Source organism: Orbicella franksi, chromosome 8 (assembly GCF_964199315.1).
Source record: "Orbicella franksi chromosome 8, jaOrbFran1.1, whole genome shotgun sequence".
In the NCBI taxonomy this organism is placed as follows: Eukaryota; Metazoa; Cnidaria; class Anthozoa; order Scleractinia; family Merulinidae; genus Orbicella; species Orbicella franksi.
Window position 1 is genome coordinate 15,585,199 of NC_138152.1, and position 25,631 is coordinate 15,610,829.

Below are 25,631 nucleotides of genomic sequence, written 5' to 3' on the forward strand. Positions count from 1 at the left end.
ACAAGCTCAAATCGGTATTGAGTTTGGAAGCAGTCGTCTGTGAAATGCTCGTTGCACACATACACATTAACGAGTTTTTTTGGCATGAATCTCTCATCCCGACGTAGCTGTTCGAACCACTTCTTTGGCAATTTTTTGTTCTTTTTAGGCAAGTTAAGGAAAGTCACTCCTCTTTCCCTATCCTTTTCCGTTCCGGTTTTACAGCCCGGGCCGAATTTAGAACAGAAAAGAAGAGTTTTAGCCTTTGAGCTTTGCGCCAATTCGGACGGAATGACGTCATGGATATGCGGCCTGGCCTTCAAGATCCTTTCAAAATGGCGGCTCCCGGTGTCGAACTTTTCACTTCTTTTTCATTGGGATCGCATCCACTTCAGAAGCTAAAACAACGGTGAGTTACTCAACTCAATGTGAACTTTTTATTGGTGATGTAAAAAAATACACGGTTTTTGGAGTGACCTACTCCTTTAAAGGCTTCAACGCATGGCTAGCCTGTGTATATATTAGTACTTAACCAAGAACGGTGGTCTGCTTGTGATGCATCAAATGTGTCCCGATCAGTCAGTAGCCTAATTCTCAAAGCACCATTATTAAAGGTATAATTATCTCAGAGTATTGTTTTTGTTGTCATCTTACAGCTTTTAAGTTTAAACGCCATGAGAAGGGGTTTGCGAAAAGATACACAGAAAGTTTGGACACTGGGACTTTTCTCCAAAGGACATTTCTCTCCCCTTTCTTCACGGCAGGTTTCTTTCACAGGTCACAGGTCACAGGTCACAGGTTACAGGTCACAGGTCACAGGTCACCAAAGAAAGCCAAGACTTATAACTGTTGAAAACATAAATTGTTTTTAGCCTTTCAATATAATATGAAAATGAAAGAGGCTTACACTGATCCGTGAATTATGCATTTACTTACGCGTGATTTGTGAACCAACGACTTTTGCGGGAATAATTGTTCACTTTTTTGGAGATTTTAGCGTCATTAAAGCTCGTAAACCACACCAAACTAGATGTAAAAACTGTCCATTCCACGCGACTGAGAACTAACCACAGCGACAGTGAACCAGGAGGACCTAGAATCTAGTCTGTCACGATGTGTCGCACATGCACACGGCATTTCGATGCATCAAAATGGAGGGTTCTGTATGTTTTGCGAAACGTGGATAGAATTTGTATTTTTATGTAACACATGATTTAGCCTTTGCATTTTTACGTGAAAAGTGATTTTTTCTGTTAACGTGAAGCTGCTTTCGAATTTTTTGTGATGCGTGAAAAGGCCGATTACTTATGCGTGAAATTGTTTTCAGAGTAGGTATAAGGGACCCTCTTTTTCCTGTTTAGTACATACTCGTTGTAAAGATTTAAAAAATATATAGAAATAAAACAGTTCAATTTGCTATCATAATGAATTATCTTATTACGATAAAATATATTAACACTATATGTTTGAAAGTTATATTTCAACCCATTTCGTACATATACCACCCCCTTCATTAAAATTATAGAGTAAACCATTTTTAGTTAGGGTTTGTTGCATGGAAACATCGATAAACCTGTCGGGAATCTCAGTAATTGTTACATCGCGAAATTTACTGAGTGTTTTGATTGTGACCTGTGACCTGTGACCTGTGACCTGTGACCTGTGAAAGAAACCTGCCGCTTTCTTCACAAAATGCTAGTTCCAAAGGTTTTCCAAAATTTGCCTGGCTAGTTTAGAGTGAGTGTTTCCTTCCTTTGTTTTGTTAGACTACTCAAACAATTCAGTGTGATGCCTCGCATTGCTATGAATGCATACACTGCTGATTTAAGGGCTGAACTTGAAGCCCTTATATGCGCCGTTTAATCTGGGGCAGTGCTTTAATGTGACAGTGCTAGATCAAGTAGCTCTGGTAGTCTCTTTAGACTGTTTACAAGTTGTAATATTCGAACCTCATCAAATATTCAAAGAAGACAAATGAGATTGAGAAAAAATGTAAACTATTGTTTATTAAAAGTTCAACATAAAATATTATTATTATTATTTTGATTTTTTAGCACCCTCTTGAACCTGAAAGTAAAAAAGACAACGGAATTAACATAACAGTATCTGTTATCAATAGACATGGCAATTTAAACATTGCACTGATCACAATTAACACTCATTTCATTTGACCAAGTCCGGAAAACGGCAACAACTCTTTTACACTTCTAAATGGTTGTCCATATTTTGGACGGACATCCTAATAAATACGGACAAGGAATAAAATAATCATTGTTATACCTCCCAACTCAAAGACGTTTTCAGATTGTAGGATAACGTGTTACGTGCCAGTGGTCAAAATTCACTAACTCCCCAGGGAAACAACAACTTGAGCTTTTGACTCGAACGTGATCAGGTCGTGCTCCTTGAAACCGCAGCAAAATTGTGGGACAGCCGGCGTCGCATTTTTGTTTTCTCTTTTTGGCTTGGGAGGTATTAATAGCAAAACTCTTAATGATTAATCCCAAGGGAAAGAGTGAGTTTTGTTTCCCCTCGACCTCAATGTTCAACTCGGCTTTACCTCGGGGAACTTTGAAGGTCTCGGGGAAACAATACTCACTGTTTCCCTTGGGACCAGTCATTAAGTGCATATTTACCCACGGGGGACATACACCGTGTAGAAATGTACATCAGTGCATGTGCGTGATACATGTGCCCCTTATCAAACGTACACTTCAGTCAAATTCCAGCCAGCTTCTCACGCCGACAAAAAAAAAAAAAAAAAAAAAAAAAAAAAATATATATATATATATATATATATATATATATATATATATATATATATATATATATATATATATCATTTCATAAATCAGGTTACATGATTCAGCTATTACAGAATAACAGACTCTCACCTTCTAAACAAGACTAACGAAATATAGTGTGAAAACGAAAAAAAGACTCGAAGTACCTGCGATAGATTGTATGAAACTTCCAGTCGTTTTCCTGTCAGAAAACATTTCTTACATCGGCTATTTTCAATACGTGGTTGCCATTTTTACTAGGTTGTTGCCACCGATGTAACTTTGCGACACAACACTCACATAATTTAGTTTCAAGGAAAATTAGTCCCGATATCGAAAAATGCGGCAAGCTATTGAAATAAAAACGTAAAAACATATACTTACATTCGATGCCCGTCAAAATGGTGGCGCCTTCTTCGAAGGCCGTTCCAAAATGACGCGGCTTTTATCGATTCTCTTTGCCAAACATCCACAACTCTCGCACAAGGAACGTTCGAGAGCAAAGGTTTGTAATGAGACTTTGAAAGTTCCGGATATTGAACGATGAAACCTAGAACCAAGCTTTTCTAAGAGCCCATATTTTTTCGCGAATATTTTCTGCGATTTTGGCGAAACAACAGAATCGTGACGTCAGTCCTTCTTCCAAAACTAGCATATTGCCGGACTGTTTATTACGTGAATTTTGAATTATTTGTTAATGCTTCTGAGGTCTCTTTAGAAAAACTTGAATGAACTTTGAGTAATCTCCTGCAGCTATATAATGTACTTAACTTCAGAAAAGTGTTAAATATGTGACAAATAAACAGTTCGACATATTCGAAGAATTTTCAGAAATTTACTATCCAGCCCTCTGAGAAACTTTCAGAATTTTTTACTCACTGCCTGTATTAATAATTAATTACCTTTTACATTTCAGTAGAAAGATAACTGTATAGCCTTACCAACAATGAGTTATACTTTTTATACAGTTGCTTAAATTAGAAAAAACAGTTGAACACAACTCATCAACGACATACTGACAAGCAGCTGTCATTACAGGAAACCATCGCAATATTATTCTCTGTCAGTTCAAAGACTTTAAAGCAATTTAGCATTCATATCTGCCAAACATTTCGCAAGTTTGACTCTTCGCGATTATTCATTATTCATTGCCGTGTCATTTTAAGTAGAAGAATATTAGCCTTAAAAGGACACAGCTATGTTTTCCATAAACTAGGGCAAATTATTGAAATTAAAGTTGGGCACAACTTGTCAGCAATGCCTTCAGGCCACACAAATACATTTCATGTTAATTTCAAAGACGTCAAAACATTTCTTCATGTGGCTAACGACGAAAATTTAAATTGGCATAATGTTTTTTTTTTTTTTAGCACGGCACTTTTTTCACTCTATTCGTTTGCTCAGTGTTCCTCACTTTCTAATGTTATTCCCAATATACATGTTAGCCATCCCTTAAAAAAAAAAAAAAGTGAAATTAAACTTGAGTACAACTCGTCTGCCACTTCCAATTAACTGTATGATCATTATATTGAAACCCTGACTGTTATGTTTTGGAACTTGTCACAAAAAGTTTTGTTAAGTAAACATCAATTAATTCATAGACATCATTCTTTAAAAACGCTATTAATAAATTATGTTTGGGTGTTAAGCATATCTGTGAAGCTGAGATCAAGTCATTACATTTAATCCCTCCTGTTATTAGCCATGAACGTATTCGTGCTTTTATCAGCGAATACTTTTATCTACTTTACGTTTGAGATTTTAGACGCTGGCTTTTGTGACGCCAGTGACTTGGGCGGTCTTCAACGCGACCCGAACAAGCCACTGAGATATGCACAGTTCATAGAACATTTTTATCATTTCCTTGACGTTCCAAAAATCGAAGGTGTCACTGTCCAAACAGGAAGACAATGTCTGCTGCGATGCGTAAAGAACAATCGCTGTTTTTCCACAAACACCAGAGCGCTGCATCTGCGAAACGGAAATGTATCGTGTGACTTACTTGCAACTGACAAGTACAATGCATCTAAGAAGTTCAAAGAGAATCATAGTTTCCATCATTACAGCATTATGGTGAGCAAGCTACTTATAACTTAAGTAACTAAGTAACTATATAGCCCACTCTTTAAATGTTTTGCTGTGAAATAATGGTTCATGTCTAAAGTCTATATACGCTATCTACGACTGGGTGAGTCTTAAATTACTGCAGCCCCTAATCCCGGGGGGCGGAAGGACTCCTACAGAAAACCGACGGCCTTGCTCGTCGGAAATTTTGGAAACAACCCCTTAGAGGTACCAAGAGCCGTAGCTTGGAGCATTTTTTCACCACTGAGGGGTTTTAATTCTAAAGCAACACCTTTTCTCCGGCCCTTCATATTGTTTTGGGCTCAATACTCTAAAAGGTGCTGAAAAAGCTCCCTAAAACCCCTAGAAGGAACGATGAGCACCCCTCTCCATTTTTTATGGGAGTCACCCCCCTGGTCCCTGAAGATTAAAATAACCTGACAAATACCGCTCTAATACTCTAGCATCAGCCACTTGCACTTTTTTGAACCGAATTGGGAACTAGTAGCCAATAATAATAATAATAATAATAATAATATAAAGACATCAGAAAAGTGGTATGACCATGAGCCGCAAACAGTTACAGAAAACGAGGATGTCACGATATTATGGGACATGCCAATACACACAGACAGGAAAATAACAGCCAACAGACCCGATATAGTGATTAAAGACCACAAAACGAAAACCTGTAAATTTATTGACATGGCAGTACCATCAGACAGAAACACATCCGTGAAAGTCAGTGAAAAACTATCCAAATATAAGGACTTGGAAATCGAAACAAGCCGAATGTGGGGCATGAGAACGGAAACGATACCAGTTATCATTGGAGCACTTGGAGCTATCAAAAAGGGACTAGAAACTTATCTTGGAAGAATTCCCGGCCAATTAAGCATCAGTGAACTACAAAAGATAACCTTGCTAGGTACAGCACACATTTTGAGGAGGGTGCTATCAAGCTAAAAACTGGCTATCCCCTAGTGCCCCAGGACCATGGTTTGGTCTCGGCCCTAAGGACTCTAAACAAACATTACGTGAGGACGATAATAATAATAATAATAATAATAATAATAATAATAATAATAATAATAATAAAAGGATCTCAAGGATCTCATTTGACTACTCCGTTGAGCATCCTGGAAAGATAAAATCCCTTTTATGGTCATGAGGGGTACTGAACTTTTTCTATATGCAGCGGAATTTGGTGGCCAGAATTAAACTAAAATAGCTTTTCAAATTCCATTAAATATCTTTCTCAATAACATATGAAGTAATTTGATCCGGATGAAAGAACTTCTCCCTTATTAAAATGAAAACCTAAAGAAATTGATAAAATAAGTTTATAAGTTCTTTCAAAGTGTATCTTTTACTAGAATTCCTGACGATTTTCCCCTATCGGTCCGTACAGAAGCATATCACCTAGGTGATATGCTTCTGGTCCGTAACTAAGCGAGTTTGAATCTTAAATTGCCATCTAATCGTTCCGAGAGTTACAGCTGAAGAGGGAAAAACCTCTCTTTACCTGTTTAATAGTAAACCATGTACTCAAAACGAGTTGTTAGGTGTTATTAATTATCATATGTATAAAATCTAAAACTCCCGTACTTTAACAATTTCTGTTTTTCCTAGCGTATTTAAAAAGCGCGATGAAATAGAATAAACTTGCCACAAGAAGTTGCAGATTGAAAACTTGGGTCTGTTTGCGACTCCGTTTGGCATGCACTTGTGTTGATTTGCCATGACTTGCACTCACTTTGGTAGAGACCAAATTAGCATGCAAGTCGAAGCAAGTTTTTCATCGTTTGCAGTCAACCCTAGTTGAGTGACGTCCATTCGTTGATATAGCAACCTATTAGCCAATAAAATACAGGAGACGTCTGCGGGGATTTCAAGATGGCAACCAAGATGGTTACATAAAGGCTTTTGTTCTTGGGCCATCGTAGTTTAACGAGGAATAAAACACAAATAGCGGTGATAAACATATTAAACTTACGCATTTTAATAACTTGACGTTTCGTATGCTACGCAACATACATTTTCAAAAGTGGAATAAAGACCGTTACAATTTTTGAAAACTATATATGAAATGTAAATAAGGGGTCTGGAAACGAGATTAAGAAACATCTGTTTCTTAACAGTAAAACAATAAAAGCCTAAGCTTATTAATAAAGTATCAGCTTCTCACTGCTGACGTTTACATTAAGAGCCGGCTTAAGTTCTTGGATGAGCAAAGTTTCTTTAATTTTACAATGATAATCTGTTTTACCAGAAGCTAGAATATCAAAATGATCCCACTTGATGTTGTGACCTGTGGCTTTTATATGGGGTGGGGTCATTCTTAGTGAGTGCCTTGAAATGTTCCGTTTTCCTATCATGAAGCCGTCGTTTTGTTTTGCCTATGTAAAAGTCACTGCAGTCCCAGCAAGCAGCTTTATAAATGACCTTAGATTTCTGTGAACGATTTAGACGGTCCTTGTATTGAAAGAAAGATTTGATTCGGCGACTGCTTTGAAAAATTATCTTAAGATTGACAAATGAACAGAAATTGTATACACATGATTTCAGACGCTTAGAGACTTGGTCACTTTGTACACCTAAGTAAGGTAATAAGATGATAATATCTTTCTTCGGAACCGTAGGGACGGGGCTGCTTGGCTTGTTTCTGTTTCTGTTTAGGACGTCGTTAATGTTGTAAGTGATAATACCTAGTGGGTAGCCATTTTGAAGCAGGAGTTTGCGAAGGTCATCAAGGGCAGATTTAAGCAGGAAAGCGGAGGAGCAAATTTTCATGAAACCAGAGCATGCCGCAGGTTCAAGGAGGATTTGTTGAAGTATGAGTTGGCCCAGAAGACCTCTGTCCGCCGTAATTACCAACGGTCGTATGAGTCAGCGCGTTTCTTACTGAAGACCATTCTCTCTCCCATTGATTACAACCACGTTTGCTCTGTTATTGAAACGAAGGCTTTTAAGATCAAAGAGCACAATTCGCGCAAGCTTGAAAAGAAATTCAACAATCTGAAACGTAAATTTGGAATCCCCAAAGTGTCAAATTTAAACAACGACGACATCATTTTCAACTATTCACATCGTGTCTTGACTGAGATCGAGAAGAACGTTCTAGCACGTGGTTTATGATTCTGCCTGCCTCCTAAAAACGTTGATAAATATGATGTCAAATGTTCTTTTGAGTTACTCTATCGTGATCTTGTTAAACTGGAACTTCCATTAAGCAACGATAACCAAGATCGACTCAGAAGTCAGCTGAGGAATATTTCCTATAACTACATTTATTCCTATGACTTTTCTAAACAGAAAAACATTCTTAGTAAGGACGAGTGGAAAGCCCTATTTGATTTACGCAATGATCACAGCATCATCATCACCAAACCGGACAAAGGAAATGGCGTTGTCATTGTTAGCAGATCTGTTTATCTTAACAAAATGAAACAGTTAATTTCTGATGGCACCAAATTCAAACCATTAACGCACAATCCAACTAGCTCTAGAGAAGAAAGTCTGTCCACATATCTTCGCAAGCTTAGAAATGATAAAATTATTGATGAAGCAACATTCCACAAGATTTTACCCTGTGGATCGTCTCCTGGTGTGCTGTATGGTCTTCCAAAGGTTCATAAAACCGGTTGCCCGTTCCGCCCTATAGTTTCGTCTGTTAACACCTACAACTACAACCTTGCTTCTTACCTTGTTCGTATACTTCAGCCGATTTCGACAAACCAACACACTGTTAAGGACTCTTTTAGCTTTACAGACTGGGCAAAAAAACACAAACATGACAATGGAATAATGTGCTCCTTTGATGTCTGCTCACTATTTACAAATGTGCCACTTGATGAAACAATACAGATTTGTCTTGAAAAACTGTATTCTCTACCCGATCCTCCGACATTACCTCGTGATGCTCTGCATAAATTATTAGAATTTGCTACTAAGAAAAGCCATTTTCTCTTCGATGACCAATACTACGACCAAATAGATGGAGTAGCCATGGGTTCACCGTTAGGCCCAGTTTTGGCGAACATTTTCATGTGTCACTTTGAAGAAAGATGGGTCACGAAAGGTCAAATTCGTCCGTCACTCTGGTATAGGTACGTTGATGACACTTTCACCATGTTTGACAGCAAAGACACTGCTAATGAGTTCCTGCGATACTTAAACAGTCGTCACAAGAGTATCAAATTTACTGTTGATTTTGAACAAGACAATGAAATTCCTTTTTTAGACATCCTCATCAAACGCTGCCCAAACAACACTTTTGCCACATCCATCTACCGAAAAAAGACGTTTACTGGCCTTTATACTAAATGGGATTCCTTCACTCCACGCAAGTACAAAATAAATCTCATTCGTACACTTACTTATCGCTGTTACCGAATTTGCTCCTCCGCTTTCCTGCTTAAATCTGCCCTTGATGACCTTCGCAAACTCCTGCTTCAAAATGGCTACCCACTAGGTATTATCACTTACAACATTAACGACGTCCTAAACAGAAACAGAAACAAGCCAAGCAGCCCCGTCCCTACGGTTCCGAAGAAAGATATTATCATCTTATTACCTTACTTAGGTGTACAAAGTGACCAAGTCTCTAAGCGTCTGAAATCATGTGTATACAATTTCTGTTCATTTGTCAATCTTAAGATAATTTTTCAAAGCAGTCGCCGAATCAAATCTTTCTTTCAATACAAGGACCGTCTAAATCGTTCACAGAAATCTAAGGTCATTTATAAAGCTGCTTGCTGGGACTGCAGTGACTTTTACATAGGCAAAACAAAACGACGGCTTCATGATAGGAAAACGGAACATTTCAAGGCACTCACTAAGAATGACCCCACCCCATATAAAAGCCACAGGTCACAACATCAAGTGGGATCATTTTGATATTCTAGCTTCTGGTAAAACAGATTATCATTGTAAAATTAAAGAAACTTTGCTCATCCAAGAACTTAAGCCGGCTCTTAATGTAAACGTCAGCAGTGAGAAGCTGATACTTTATTAATAAGCTTAGGCTTTTATTGTTTTACTGTTAAGAAACAGATGTTTCTTAATCTCGTTTCCAGACCCCTTATTTACATTTCATATATAGTTTTCAAAAATTGTAACGGTCTTTATTCCACTTTTGAAAATATATGTTGCGTAGCATACGAAACGTCAAGTTATTAAAATGCGTAAGTTTAATATGTTTATCACCGCTATTTGTGTTTTATTCCAAGATGGTTACATTTTGGTCGCGCGGGACTAAGCCCGTAGTTTTGAAATGTGTGTGTGTGTGTATTTTGTTTTGTTTTTTTGTTTGTTTGTTTGTTTTTTGTTTTTTATTGCAACTTGCCTGTACCTGCGAGGAAACTTGCGAGTCCGTTTGGCCACCCATCGCAAGTCTCTACACAAGTTCAATTTGCAGCTACTTCCGACTTCTTCCCGATTACGACTAATAAAAGTGATTAGAAAATTTTCTGAAGTCTTGGGGAACTATCTGCAGATTTCCGAAGATCATCCGAGGTTTCTCAAAGATTTTCGCAGAATTGTTTTTTTTTTTTACAAACTTAATTTACGTTTTCTGAAAAAATTGTGGATTTACCGTACAGTAACAAACCCCTTTGTGAGTAATTTACATCGTGGTTTACTTTGCTTTTATTCCCGCAGTTATATTCAAGGTTAGTGAGCTTTTAGTAGCAACTCTTTGTTCAAAAAGTACCACAGATTATCTTAATGATCTTAAGAGGCTGTCCGCCTAAGAATCGACCACTTAATTCGCATCAAAATTTCGATTTCCTTCAAAATTTCTCCACGAAACAAGGTTTATATAAGGTAAAAGAAAATACATTTCTTTTGTTTTTATTCTTGATAATAGTCGAGATTATGAGGAGAATGTGATCGATACCCGAAACCCTCAAATTTGGCCTTTCACGATGCTGAAATTAGCCCTCATTGAGATGCTTGCTGCCGAGCGTATATTTAGCGTACGAAGATAAGAATTACACCACCATTAGATACATCATTGTACTTAACAAAACTCGTAAAATCTAACGTGAGTACGGAAAATTACTAACATTGTAATCACTTAAACAGGACAATGTCAACGCCATTTTCAAGAAGCGGGCCAAGTGGCGTAGCGAAAAGCGAAGCTTCTCATAATTCTGACTTATTCGGATAACCTCTTGTATTTTTCTGAAAAGTATTAAGATAGACCCTTGAAACAATGGAATAAAATTTATTGGCACTGGAGTAAATGAAAGGATAGCTACGGAGTAAATTGTCTTAAATTCAGCAACTGGTCATGTACGCAAATAGCACGACCACTACGCTAAGTATATAAATTTCAAATTTTTCGTCTTATTCAGAAACGAAGATGACCTGGTATCACAGCTAAGGAAGAAAATTCAAAACGTCACCTTTAAATCATGATTTCCACCGCTTTACGTTCATGGCATCATGACATGATTCCACTTTTTTCGGCTATCAGTCCACTGTTATGACCAGCACAGGAAGCAGGGTTCGATTCCTCAATCTTGTGTGACTGTCATCTCAAAATATTCAATGTTTCTAATTAGTTCCGTGAAATGAGTGTAGGTAATCGAATCAACAATTTCTCCGGTTGACGAATGCACCAGTAGCGTCAAAAGTAAAAAGAAAATCGAGTAATTACGTTTGAAATACCAGTCGCCATGTTTGTTCGCTTCAAGAACTGCCGCTGACCGTATCAACAAACTTCGTAACTGAGCAAATCAATGGATAATCGATAAACAAAGTGCTTGCGAAGCAGTTATGCTAGCAAGATTATGTCAGTGGAGAAAACTTGCTCTTTTTCTGTGATCTTAAAGGAGCATTGCGGGCCAAATAGAGGCGAAGAAAATATAGTTTTTCTCCGCGAATGTGTGGTGGAAATTAGTAATCACAGATGTCACAGATGTCACTTGTCACGCGACAGGGTCACTGAGATCGACCTAATTCTCGCTGGGGCTGGCCTATTTGACCTCAGTGCTAGCAAGGTTAAAGAGATGACTGTGTTTCCAAAACACAGAAACAACCTTGGCAGGTATTGGCAGTCCCCCAGAACCTGTCAATACCCAGAACACGCCGGGAAGTTTAAAAAAATTGAAGAAGGAATTGTAATCAACTTGAAGACCTCGAAGAAGATTTACACTTTGTTTGGCGAAAAGGCACAAATAGGGTCCCGTAAGTATAAAGTATACTACTTTTTAAATAAATAATTATTAAGACTTGAAAGTGTACCACTGTAGAAATTTGACTGGCAAAATATAGTCCTAGTTGTTATTCATCTCATTTTTTGTGTTTGGTTTGCAATCTGTACAACATGCCGAAAAAGTCACAAGGAGAAACTAGAGGGGGCGAAGGGGCTCCAAAGTTTTTCTGAAGATAAGCCTCCGATCGCTGAAAGTTGCAAGAGGTACTATGTAAGCATAGTGAAAAGTCTTATATTTAAAAAACTGAGCAATTTTTTTTCGTGTATACATACTCGTCTAAACACGAGGAGGGTTGGGAGAATTCGAGACAGTTATGCAAACCCGAGACGTAGTCGAGGGTTTGCATAACTTTCGAGAATTCTGCAAGCCCCCCGAGTGTTTAGATCAGGCTTTGTAAAAATAGAAAAGTGTCCTATGCTTTTATAAAATAACTCTAGATAATACGCACGAATCTTAAAACGTCACAACAGTGTTTACATATTCTCATCTAAACACACCTATCGACCGATGAGAACGCGTGTAGTAGCTCAGTTATTTTATAAACACGAAATCAATGTAATTTACCTGTTTTTTGTTTTGTTTTGTTTTGTTTTTTTCACTTATTAAAATTGAAATATTTGTCTTTGCCCTGTCATTCATGAAGAAATGTAACTGTTTACCAGGATTGCCAAGCAACAAGCCAAGCTGACTAACTGACGCCAACTGACGCCGTACAAGGAAGTACCAACGCCTACGAGGACACTGGACGAAACTTACGTCGATTGTAGCCCGGGAGGTGATTTTGTAATACTTTAATGTACTGTACTTTTTTACCAGATAACACATCTTTACCGTAATGTCCATAATGGTTTGCTTTCTGGCTCTCTAACTCCACTCCTCCTCCTCCCAACCATCTATCTTTCTCTCTTTCTCTTTCTAATGAGCGCCCCGCTTAACGACTTCATGTTTAATTATGATAAACGCTCTTGTTTCACCCTCTCCCTCTTCCAATTTGCGCTCCTACTGTACGTGTAATAAGCGAGAACAATCAACTTTTTACTCGCCTTGTTCAGACAAATCAATACCGTCATTGGTGCCATTGTCCTTTCATTCAAAATAGCGATAACATAGCTCTTATATCTCCATCAAAAATGTTAAGCCATCGCTGAAAAGGGGGAGAACACGTGAAGTAGTTGGACGGTGCGTTCAGCAATTCCTTTCTTTTTAATCAAAAGTCTAATCATTCTATATTTTAGTTTCTAGATATCAAGGATGTGTTGTTAATGAAGATAGCCTTTTGTCTACATACAATACTACAATGCATCTTGTGGCTGAGAAATCAAATGCAGAGCACACTCCGCTTGCATTTCAGTTAGACGTTCCATGGGAAAGTGCCAGCCCAGAGGCCAAGTCAAAATGTGTTGAAAAAGCCAGTGAGGATTGTCTCTTGGTGTGCAACATGGTTGCACCAGAAAGCGGAGCTCAGCTATACGAAGCCCTCACCTCTCAGCGTGGGATGGAGCCCTCTTCGGATCTAGAAGCGCTGATGACAGCCTACAGAAATGCCAAGACCTCGGGGCTCAGGACACGGATCCTCAGTATTTACGCATTCAGGTGTCCAATTCCCGTACTAATGAAGCTTCACGAACCGTACGAAAAGCTCACCCGTTATCAAGTGAAGCGAGCAAGAAAACATGCGAAACTGCATGGTCCTGGAACCATACCAGAAAAGGAGCTAAAGCATCATACGCACCTTGATATGGGAAAAGTTGACCATTTTCTTGAGTTTGCCAATAGACCATATTTTTACCAAGACGTGGCCTATGGTAGCCGAATACTGAAACTAGACAGCGGAGAGAAAATCCCCATGCCAAATGTAGTCCGGACAGTCACGCGATCTACCATGGTCAAGCAATACCAGAGCTTCTGCGAAGAGGAAGGCTTTAACCCTTTGAGTCGCTTAACTTTGTTTAAAATTTTAGATGTTACAGAGGCATCTCAACGCAGGTGAGATAGTCATTTGCATGTTAATGTATTTACTGTTTCACTGGTTCGTTACTCATTTAAAATCTATAGCTTTTTTGTCATTCTAGGTCACTTCAGGGATTAGATAATATCGCTGCCGATGGTGCTACGGGTTTTCAAACAATGGAGAGAATTGTAGACGATCTCAAAGAAAAAGGGAGTGACAGGGAGTGGTGCATACGTGCACAACGAAGACTGCAAGAGGGAAAACGATATCTAAAGACTGATTACCGAGTCCACTGCACCGAGGACAGCTCACCTTGCAAAGATCACTGCCGAAAATTTGCTTTAAGTGACCCAGTTGAGAAGAATTTTCAAGAGGAATGTGATCATGGGCATCATTTGAGAAGTTACATGTGTGAGGACCTTAAAGATGTCATGAACGATATAAAGCAACAGATTCTTGAATCATCTGCCTCTTTGTACAGCAAAAAATATCAAGAGGATCTCTTGTATGACTTTGAACAGGCCAGAACTGATATTTTTCAGTGGAAAGCCCACATTTTTCGATCGGTGAATCAAGACAAGACAAAGAAAGAGGTCATGAGAAATCTTAACGATAGCTCTGCCTTGGTGGTAATGGACGGGGCGATAAAATTCTTGCAAATGAAGTACAGGGAGAAGCAGTCTGGTTCGCTTAAAGAGGTATCAGCTGGCACGTCTGGACCGTCATTTTTAAACAAGACGCATCCAGTGACGTGGAAATCCAAACATACGCCCACCTTTTTGATTACTGCCAGCAGGACTGGTTCGCTGTCTGCTCTATTTTTGAGAATCTTCTAAAGAATATCTTGGCATGGAAGCCCTTAATTAACGGCGTGTTTCTTCGATCGGATGAGGCGGGACGCTATCATAACAATGCCCTCATTGCATCTTTGAAAGACGTCGGGCTGAGGTTAGGCGTTCAGGTGAAACGTTATGACTACTCCGAGCCTGCCTATGGTAAGGACGTGTGTGACAGAATTTTGTGCCCCATGAAGAGTTCAATTCGTTGCTATTGTGACGAAGGGCATGACATCAACTGCGCGGCAAACATGCGCACTGCTCTTCATGATAGGTCAGTCCGAGGGATAAGTGCATCCGTGTGTGTCATCGACGAGAAAAAGAACAATCTCAATTGATGGCTTTAGCAAGTTCCATAACTTCACGTACGATGACAAAGGCCTTCGCGTTTGTAGGGCATATGACATAGGACCGGGAAAACTAATTCCTTTTGATGACGTAGTTGTAGAGCAGCAAGTTGCAACCGGGCTTATTGTTCAAGAGAATGGAGACTTTTTTACCACGAGAAATGCACGCTACCTGCATGTCAGCACCCCAGAGATTAATGACACGGAAGAACCAACTGGAGAAGGCCCCTGTTTGAATGTCCAGAACCTCGATGCCAAAAGGCTTTCAAGAGCTTCTGTGAGCTTAAAATACATGCTGAAATCGGAAATCACGGAAATACGCCTATGTCCGAAGGCTTTTACGACCGCATGAGGTGAGAATGGGCCAAGCGTTTTTCCACAGTTGATCCAGTGCAAGCAGATGGTAGTACAAGCAGCAGTGGTATTCGCAGCTCAGAAGAAACGGCAAATACGCCGCCTTCAGATCTGAGCCAAGGATGGGCTCTTTCAAACCCTCGTGTTTCAACGTGTTTTAGTCCAAAGGTTAAGGCATATTTGAATGCAAAGTTTGAACTTGGTGAAAAAACAGGCTTGAAGGCAGATCGCAATCAAGTTACAGCAGACATGAGAAACGCCCGAGATGAAGAGAATAACCGTCGCTTTCCCAGAGAGGAGTGGCTTACAAAAAAATCAGATTAAAAGCTACTTCTCCCGGCTGGCTTCTGCAAAGAGGAAAGGACAACAAACGGATGATGTGGATGACGGGGCGGAACTAGAGGACATACTTGGAGAGCAAGAAGAAAACAATAGGCAACTGTACTTATAAACAACATTATTGAAAAGACTGGTCTTCTCCATCCAATTTATTACGATGTTTACGACCTTTGTGAGTACTGCAAGGGCAGCAAACTGTCAAAGTTTAATGTTGTCATGTTGAAAGCCATCCTGAAAAACTTTGATATTTCATTTAAATCAAAGGATAGAAAAACAAGATCTGATGGAACACTTGGCTTCTTTTGTGCAGAAATGTCCGTGTTTTGAAGGGCCTGAATAACGTCTTGATACCTTGTAATTCAGCCATATTGACGATGTAATTATAGTCTGTACCATATGCCTACGCATCTGGTTGTACCTTATTATAGTAAACATGCAGATGTGCATTTCAGTAGGGGGAGCTTATGTGAGAAGCCACCGTTGATTACTACGTTGTGTTACTCTCTATATAAGCAGCTTAAGAAATGTAAAGATGTCTATCAAACGGCAGAGACTGCTAAAAGTTTATTGTTTCTGGACCGAAACTAGCCTGATGAAAAAATAAGAATACTTCACTTCACTTATGCCTAGTGCCCCTCCTGGGGCATAGGCCACCAACAAGAGTTCTCCAGCTATCTCTGTCCTGGACTTTCCTTTCTAGCTGACTCCAGGTCAGCGCCAATCTCTTGATGTCTGGAAAAAAAATAATAAGAATAAGAATAGGATAAATAAAAATAAATGTGTCACCCTCTTTACCGCCATCCGCCTTTCACTGCCGATGTAATGACTGTAATATTGGTCAGCGGTGTTACAAGTCAAAACAAAATAATATTTCACCGATTTTACCGTGATTGATGAGTCCAAGCTCGATGAAATGATTGACTTCTCTTCAGAGACAGTAGTTTGCACTTGGGCAAAATATCAAAGAATTGATTACTGTATAATCAAGGAAAGTCTCGGGATTTCGGTTTCCTTTTACGGCGGGTTTTCAGGCGGCAAAGTCCGTGCGAGTCGTGAGTTCCTGTTGCTATTCAAACACATCGATTTCACGTTCAATGGATAATTTTAAGACTTATAGGGTAAGTTTTATATCGAATGCTATTATTGTATTATCAGCTCATTACTAATGCTTTCAATTTAAACTGATATTTGAGCTACAACAATCAGAAAATATAAGCTAAAACCAATCCTTTGCTCAGGTGGCTTCCCAATGCTGTAGATCGCCAAATGGCGAATTTGTGTCATTTTATTACGATCGTACCTCTTCACACGGAAGAATGCCAAAAAATTTTATTCCATGGTTTCAGAGATCTATCTTAATAGTTTCCAGAAAAATACAAGAGGTTCTCCGAATAAGTCATAATTATGAGAAATTTTGCTTTTCGCTACGCCACCTGGCCCACTTTTTGAAAATAGCGTTGACATTGTCCTGTTTAAGTGATTACAATTTTAGTAATTTTTCATACTCAGGTTAGATTTTACCATTTTTGTTAAGTAAAATGATGTATCTAATGGTGCTGTAATTCTTATCTTCGTACGCTAAATATACGCTCGGCAGCAAGCATCCGAAAGAAGGCTAATTTCGGCTTCGTGAAAGGCTCAATTTGAGGGTTTCGGGTATCGATCACATTCACAAAATCTCGACTATTATCAAGAATAAAAACCAAAGAAATGTGTTTTCTTTTCCCTTATATAAACCTTGTTTCGTGGAGAAATTTTGAAGGAAATCGAAATTTTGATCCGAATTAAGTGGTCGATTCTTAGGCGGACAGCCTCTTAATTTCCCGAAACTGCTTCCTCCTTGCCAGAGTCCTTGTGAAAGTTACCCATGTCAGCACGGTGGAACCTGCCAAGCGCTTTACGAGATTGACGACTACAGATGTACTTGCACGACGAACTACACTGGCAAAAACTGTGAGGATTCGAAAGGTGAGCTATTTTTTTCCCGTTAATTGTCTAATTTAGTAAGGTTAAAAACAAGCAATATATATATTGCCTGTAACACTCATAGCTGTCGCGAAGTGAAGATCGAAACACATGTATCGTTAATGCACTGTCCAAGAATTGTCTTTCGAAAATATGGATGGACTCGAATCTGAATGGGACTTACAGGCAGCAATATCTCTTTTTTTGTTTTTTTGTTTTTGTTAATCTGTCTGATGATATCGTCCTGAGTTTTTTGTGAGTTTGTATATTTGATTATTGTGGTTGTTGTGGTTGTTGTTTGTTTTTGTTGTTATGTTTTTCTTAGCTCTCGAATTTATACTAATTACTTTTAATGTTAAAAATGTCAACTTGTAGGAGGCGAGCCAGTCACATATACATGTATTTAGAATAGTGGCTGAACTGAGTCAAGACTGAAATAACACGGCTCCAGCTAGTGGTCAGAACATGCCACTCTGTCCGCAAGAAAACACTGTTGTTTATTCATGGCCACTAATCGTGCGTAATTGTTAGTCAAAAAAGAATTTCGTGGACAATTTCTAAAACGAAGTAAAGCTCTACAAAGAAAAATATTGTCAAATCAATTTGAACGAAAAAGTTTTTTTCAAAGAATTATATCTTAACGGATCAGTATCCCACAAAGCCAACATTTACCTGCATTAAAACATCGAAACATTCGTAACAAACAGCACTCCTACTTTTTATACAAACACACACATACACATCACTTTTGGCAATGAGGATGAAGTAATCCCGGGCTGGGGGCGATGAATATTAATGTAGTTAGCATAAGTAAGTAGTCAAGGTTGTGTTATAGGCCTGTCCCCATAAGAGAAACCCCACAAAAAGATTTCAAATTTCGCAATTTCAGTGGAGTTCTTGAAGACAAGAAATAACCGTTATGTAACCGAACGCTCTTAATATTTGAGGAAACCTCTATCAGAAAGGATAGTTTTCTCATTGGTTAATGTTGTTTAACTGAGCACTGAATTACTGTTGTGAAATTGTTGTGTTACTACTAGCTGTGTTACTTTACCTAAGTTAAGACCTTGTTTTTCTTTTGTAGGTTTTTCATCTGATTCGGTTATAATAGGTGGGAATGCATTTTACCAAAGTCGCCTTTATCAGTTCCTGACGCCTGCTGTTGGATTGGACCCTCAGTGGGAGCTGTGTTACCGCGCCTCCACTCACGGCTGGGCTGCCAGTACCTTTCACAGCAGGTGTGATGGCAAACGTGACACGGTCACCATCATCAAAAAGGGACAGTACGTGTTTGGAGGATACACTGACATTCCCTGGGGTATAATAAAACCGCTGTTTCAAACTATTTAATTTTAAATTTTTAAGTGTAACATTGCTTTGAAAAGACCATAATTACAAGTTGTAGTATTGAATAGGCTAAAGAAGATATTAGATGTTATCGTTTCACTTTGATTATAAATAACTGCTAACCCTGTTCCCATAACATGATTAATGCTCTGCATACCTCAGGCGGGAATTGATAATTACTTACCTTCATAGAACGTGATAAATTTTTCAACCTCTAGTTGTTCGTGTCTTTTCCCATCATTAATATTTGCTTGAATGTTCTACTTATTCAGAGTCCAGCAGTGGTGCTTTTGGTTCCACTTCCAATGCGTTCATATTTTCACTTCGCAACAAAGAAGGTCTTGGACCATTTAAGAGCATGGTGGCGAAACCATCATCTGCAATTTTCAGGGTCTCAAGTCAGGGTCCAATATTTGGTTCAGGGAGTGACATCTACATTGCTGACAATGCCAACGGTAACACTAATTCCTACTCAGACTTTGGTGAATACAACGACTACTCTGTTCCAAGTGGAGTACAAGACCAGTACACAATCCTGGCTGGGACTAACTACTTCACACCTGATGAGGTGGAGGTGTTTTATCTTGGTTGACTTGCCCTAACATCCCTGCATTCACGTTCTTAACTTATTCAAAATATGAGATAAACAAGCTGATCAAAAGGAATTTTAAGTGTTTCCATGTTATAGAGTTGTTTGATGCAAATCAGACTAAACATTCTAAACATTATTTTGATTGTAGCTTTGTTCTGATCCTCCTTTTTCCCCTTACGTTTGCTTCTGATTAATTTCAATCTGGTATTGATTTCAGTTTCTTCATTAATTTTAATTATGATTACTATTTTTTGTCTTTGCTGCTTTTTTTCCGTGAATAATATTTAACTTCTATCCCATGCTACAACACTCGGGTATCCACTGATGGTTGTAAACACGTGACGTGCTTTGTATGCCGCGTGATGTTATGAGCAAGATATATACATGTGTTTACCAACATTTTGTTGTTATTCGTAACAGCTGAAACAGAGAAAAACTCTTTGTTTATCCATGCAGCCAATTAAATAATAGTTTAGGGTCTAAATGACGGTTACTATAGTTTTACGGTTGCTAATTTAAAGCTTTTTGGCGGTTAAATGTTTGGCTGTTTGATACAGTAGATTGAAAAATTTCAGTAATTAAGGGTGATATATAAGGAGCAGCAATTTGGGGTTAATAAAACGTCGCTTCAAAGCTATGGATATTTGCCTTGGCTATCATTCCGTTTTTTAGTAGAATTCTTTTTTCTTATTTTATAAACATAGATATTCCGTTCATTTAGATGCCGGAGAACATGATTAACATAGTGATCGATGTAAATATACCACTTGAAAAATCGAAATATAACATTTGTATGGGTTTCTTGGTGACCGACACCAAATAACTCTATTGACCTTTTCGATATTTATAATCTCAGATATTTTAATGCTATATGTTTATCTACCTATAGCAGTAAGAAAATGTATATGTATCCGAGAGCTTTATTGATAATGTATGCCCAAATGAATAGCCGTAACGTACAGCTGCATATGAAGCATCAATCTCCGTTTGTAGACTCCCGAAAAGGAAAAGTAGTTGTTTGTTAACTGATATTGTGATGAACTTTTTTTTTCTGGTTAATAAGGAAAATGTGAACATATAAATGTAAATGTAAATATTGCATAAATAAAGAACTAGCTCATGTATCATGCCGTAGAGTTCCGAACATAACAACAGGGTAATGATCAACATTGTCAACACCAGTGATCCTTACGGCGATTTCTTTCGGCAATTTAAAAAGTAAGCTGCAGTTTGTGACAGTCAAGAGGGAAACTAACAACTGCAAGGTTCACTGAGCATTTTATTTTTCGCCTACAGATTCATTTGCAAGTAGACTTTTTCTGCCTTAAAAGCGACAATCGGTTAAAGAAAAAAGTCTCTAAAGAACAGCTTGCACCGAAAGAAATCGTTACTTAATCTAGGGCGGATCTAGGTTGAGGGGGGAAGTTTACCCCTATATGTTAAAAGAAACATTGTAACACGCTGACTTGGCCTCAGAGAGCAGGAAGTGAATCCCATTTCCGAGGAACTCCAATGATCAAATGTGCAAAAATTCCTTTTTCTTTGAGTTTTTCAAGGTCATTTGATCACAGTGGGTTTTGCCGAGTTAATTTTTACTTTTTTTGACACGAATTTTTGCTTTAAATCCTAAACCTACACATTACGTGACACTCGCCACGCCGAGAGTTGTACCTAATAGGCGTTTATATGAAGAAAAGTTGTCCCGTTTGCCAGGCTTAGTCTATCTGCCGAGGCGAGACAACTCTCCCACCCAAGTTGCCTCGCCCCCAGAGAAGGGTTCGCGATCCCAATGTAAACGGTTGCTTGAATTATGCAAAGAAATAAACTTAAAGTTACCTCGGCCAGGGTACCTCGGAGGAAGGGTTGTCTCGGGTGCCCGAGACCATGTAAATGGAGCCTAAGACTCTGTATGCGCCTGAGTCAATCCAAGGTCTACGGCAGCATAAGATTAGCATGAGATCGTTTGATTAGTAAAGTTTATAATCACTCGATTATTCTTGGACGTTATTTCCATTTATAACCAATAATAGAACATGTGTAGATGTATATTGTTTTTAGTCATTGTGTAATAAAATGGTTTAATAAACGCCCTTTGCAAATCTTCGAATTTGTGTTTAATACAGCCTGACTTCTGGGAACAAAATATTGGTTCGTTTCTGCACCTCGCTCCCTCTTGATCCATCTAAAAAGTAATTTCCTCTCAAGCAATTTTTCATTCTCTTTTGTCTAGGGGCTAAGAAAACTTGCTATGGTAAATTTGTTCAATTATGTAATACCTTCTTATTTTTATTCATCTTTGAGTCCGATGCAATCAGAATGACATATGGATTAAGGCCATGGACATTTCATTGCATAGTATTTGTAAAACAAAAGAAAATCAGAAATACAATTAAAAACATATCAGTTATCTGCAAGTATTTCGGTCGCACATCCATTTACATGAATTAAGCAAGATGGAGTGAAAAATGTAATTCCCTTGAAATTGTTCTACTATCGAACTTTTTTTGAAACTTGGCATAATTAATATTCATGATATGAACATTAAAAAAATGCAATAAAAAAATAGGGTCACCGTGCTTGTTTACGCGTCAGCAGTCTCTTAAAATGGGGTATTTTACTGGTTGCGCGTTAAAAATTCGAATCGCCTTTATACAGAGTTAAGTCTTGGTTGCTTGAAAGACACAAAATTTTATCTTGCAAGTAAAGCTTCTTTTATTCACATAAGCAGTTGCTTCATTTAAGCCGTTTTTGATTACCTAGTTGTGTGAATATTGCACTTTTTCGGACAGTTCCGTGGTTAGCTTGAAGTCCTTGCTTTGGCCAAAATACACCCAGTACGGAACTATTTTCCAAAAAAAAATTATGTTCTACTATCAAACCTTTTTTCCTTCTTCAAATATGTTCATTATTGGACTGTTCTTAGCAAATACCTGAAAAAAGTCGGGGGCGACCGTGCTCGTTTAAGAGTAAAGGGGCATTTATTTCGCTGTCGAGCTTAGTTTGAGGGAAACCTCTTACGTTTGTACGAGCACGCGCTCATGTGCGCGCGCTAATGACGCGAATATCGAGCGCAGTAGGGATGCGCAATGAAATACTAGGAAATCACCTTAAGGGATCATTAACCGATCTTTTCGAGCCGTTGCTAAGGAAAATTTATTCTCATATAACCTCATCATTTTTAGTTAGTTCAGAGTTATTTCATGGGTTTTAACTTTTTCACGATCAGTAGCACTAGTGATGACGTCATCAGGCCACGTCCATGGTCATGTGACTAATACAGAAAAAATGCAAAGGCTCCCAGGCAATTTTCATTGATTTAATATTTTAATTTAAATCCTCATTACGCTATGCATCGATTTTGTTTCATTTCTAAAAGGTCAGATTTTGAAAGCATTTCAAAATATTGAAAAATTCATAATTCTCTGAAAAAAGCATGATTTCGAAAAAGGAATACATAGCTATGTTTCCAACATTGGCTTTAATCGAAATTCGTCGAAATTCGAAGTTCGGTAAGATCAAACAAAGCCCCACGGAGTTAGTTTTTCTCTTTCTATTGCTCTTCTTTTTCTGTCTTTTTCTTATTTTGTCTCTGCTTGTACTTTTTTTTACTGTGAAACAAACAAAAAAAAAAAACATCTAAAATGTAAGCGAATTTGGAAGTTATTGAGTTGTTTTTATTTTCCGCGCTCAGGCTGACGTAAGTAACCGGAAGTGAAATTTCACCTCCTTAGCAACGCGCACGAGCGGGCGCATGAATCGGTTACTTACGTCAGCCTGAGCGCGGAAAATAATAACAACTCAAAAACTTGCAAATTCGCTTACATTTTAGAAGTTTTTCTTTGTGTTTCACAAAATACAAAGCAAAAAAAAAAAGTACAAGCAAAGACAAAATAAGGGAAAGACAGATAAACAAGAGCAACAGAAAGAGAAAAACTAACTCCGTGTGGCTTTGTATGATCTTACCGAAGTGCGCTGGTAGTGTAAATTGCGCACGCGCTGATAGGGTATCGTCCAATATATATCGAGCGCACTTCCGGTTTCTTTAAATGCTAAAGGAAACGCAGTTTTTCATTTAATCCAGCCTTTTTCGACGGATTTCGATCAAAGCCAACGTTGGAAAGATAGCTATGCATTCCTTTTTCAAAATCATGTTCTTTTCAGAAAATTACGAATGTTTTAATATTTTGAAATTCTCTCAAAATCTGACCTTTTAGAAATGAAACAAAATTTATGCATAGCGTAATGAGGATTTAAATTAAAATATTAAATCAATGAAAGAAATCCCGATAAAGTAATTTGCCTGGGAGCCCTTGCGTTTTTTCAGTATTAGTCAAATGACCATGGGCCTGGCCCGATGACGTGATCACTAGTGTTACTGATCATGAAAAAGTTAAAATACATGAAATAACTATGAAGGAAATAAAAATGATGAGGTTATGTGAGAATAAATTTTCCTTAGCCACGGCTCGAAAAGATCGGTTAATGGGCCCTTAATAGGCGCAGTGGTTCATTGGTTCAGTTGGAGTATGGCTAGGTAGCAGAATAACGTGTTTGGTTGCATATGTTGGCAGATATCTTGATACGTTACCGGTATTAATGTGTTCCTAATCTATTACTGCTAGGTTACTCAGTCAAATCTATTTCCGTTGCAACTTTGGCCATAGTAATTTTTTGCCAAGTTTTTAAGCATTGTAACCCAAGTTAAGCAATCAATGGCAGAAGCAACTCCGTATAGGTAGGCGCCAAATTTTTGCGATCGAATGCATTTGAACGACGTATACTGCAAGGTAAAATACACCAGAGATCAGGATATCAAATAGTTAGTTCTACAACTGTCTTGTAAGACTACCTTACCGGGACAGTTACTCTGTTCATGTTAATTAAGTTGGCGTACTGAAAATTAAGCTGCAGCTTCTAAGTACTCCAGACTGTGAGACGGACAGTAAGTCCAAGGGTTATGTTTGCTGCCTTCGACAGACACCTCAAACTCACGAAATGACAGCATAATTTCCATAGTGAAGGACGGAGAATTTGTCGAGTGCCGACAGGTCCTGGAGGGAAAAGCAAGAGCTCCTCGTGAAAAAGGACATGGAAAACGACCGAATGCGACAAATGTACTTCTCGACAAAGATCAAGAGCAGCTATGGAAAAATCGTGTACTTGGCGAACAAAATCCAAAATCACTCCTTTATAATCTGTGGTTTCTTTTCGCCCTTGATTTTGTCTTCGAGTTTGCCAAGAGCACCATGAAATGTTTGTCGAACATTCCAGCTTAAACAAGGACGATCAAGGCACAGAGTACGGACCATTCGTAGAAAACCTAACAAAGAACCGGCAAGGCGGTATAACAAAGAAACGATAAGCTAACCAGCCAAAAATGTTTCCCACCGGAGGTCCCCGTTGTTTAGTTCATTTGTTAGTCTTAGTCAAAAAATATCTTGCCCACAGAACAGGAACGCTTGCCCGCAAACCCCTCGATTCCGAGAAACGCCTACCGACCGCCCATCGACTTTTCACGGTTGATTTCACCTAGTGATTGACAGTCTGTCACTGAGTAAGCCAATTACAGCTTACCGCATGTAAAATTTTACTTCCTTCAAAACAAATACTCAATGTGAGTTGTCAAACCCGGGAAAATTTAAGATGTCAACGGGGAGCGAGAAACTCCAAGCGAACGCTGCACAATTTGTCGATGTTCTTTCAAGCTTAAATTCGGAACAGCATCTCAACCTGGTAAACCTGGCTATGTCTCGTCAGAAAATCTTTTCAAACCATCAAAACGAAAAGATACACGAGGAGAAATCCTTGCCCGATACTTGCAGAGCGGTTGGAGTCGAAGTAGTTTAAGACA

At 38.5% G+C, this 25,631-nt stretch overlaps 2 protein-coding genes across 2 annotated transcripts; both read left to right on the forward strand.

Moving 5' to 3' along the window:
* Positions 1–4,466: 4,466 nt before the first annotated feature.
* On the forward strand, positions 4,467–17,869 carry LOC145494834 (venom prothrombin activator hopsarin-D-like). Its single transcript, XM_081474410.1, has 2 exons — positions 4,467–4,835; positions 17,724–17,869. Exons 1-2 carry the CDS (start codon positions 4,467–4,469, stop codon positions 17,865–17,867), a joined length of 513 nt encoding a protein of 170 aa, XP_081330536.1. The 3' UTR covers positions 17,868–17,869.
* Positions 17,870–18,879: 1,010 nt separating this feature from the next.
* On the forward strand, positions 18,880–19,892 carry LOC145494869 (uncharacterized; the record flags this gene model as incomplete). Its single annotated transcript, XM_081474432.1, has 2 exons — positions 18,880–19,159; positions 19,461–19,892. Coding segments are annotated over 2 exons (600 nt in total), but the record flags the coding sequence as incomplete, so codon positions are not given.
* Between the last annotated feature and the right edge of the window lie 5,739 nt (positions 19,893–25,631).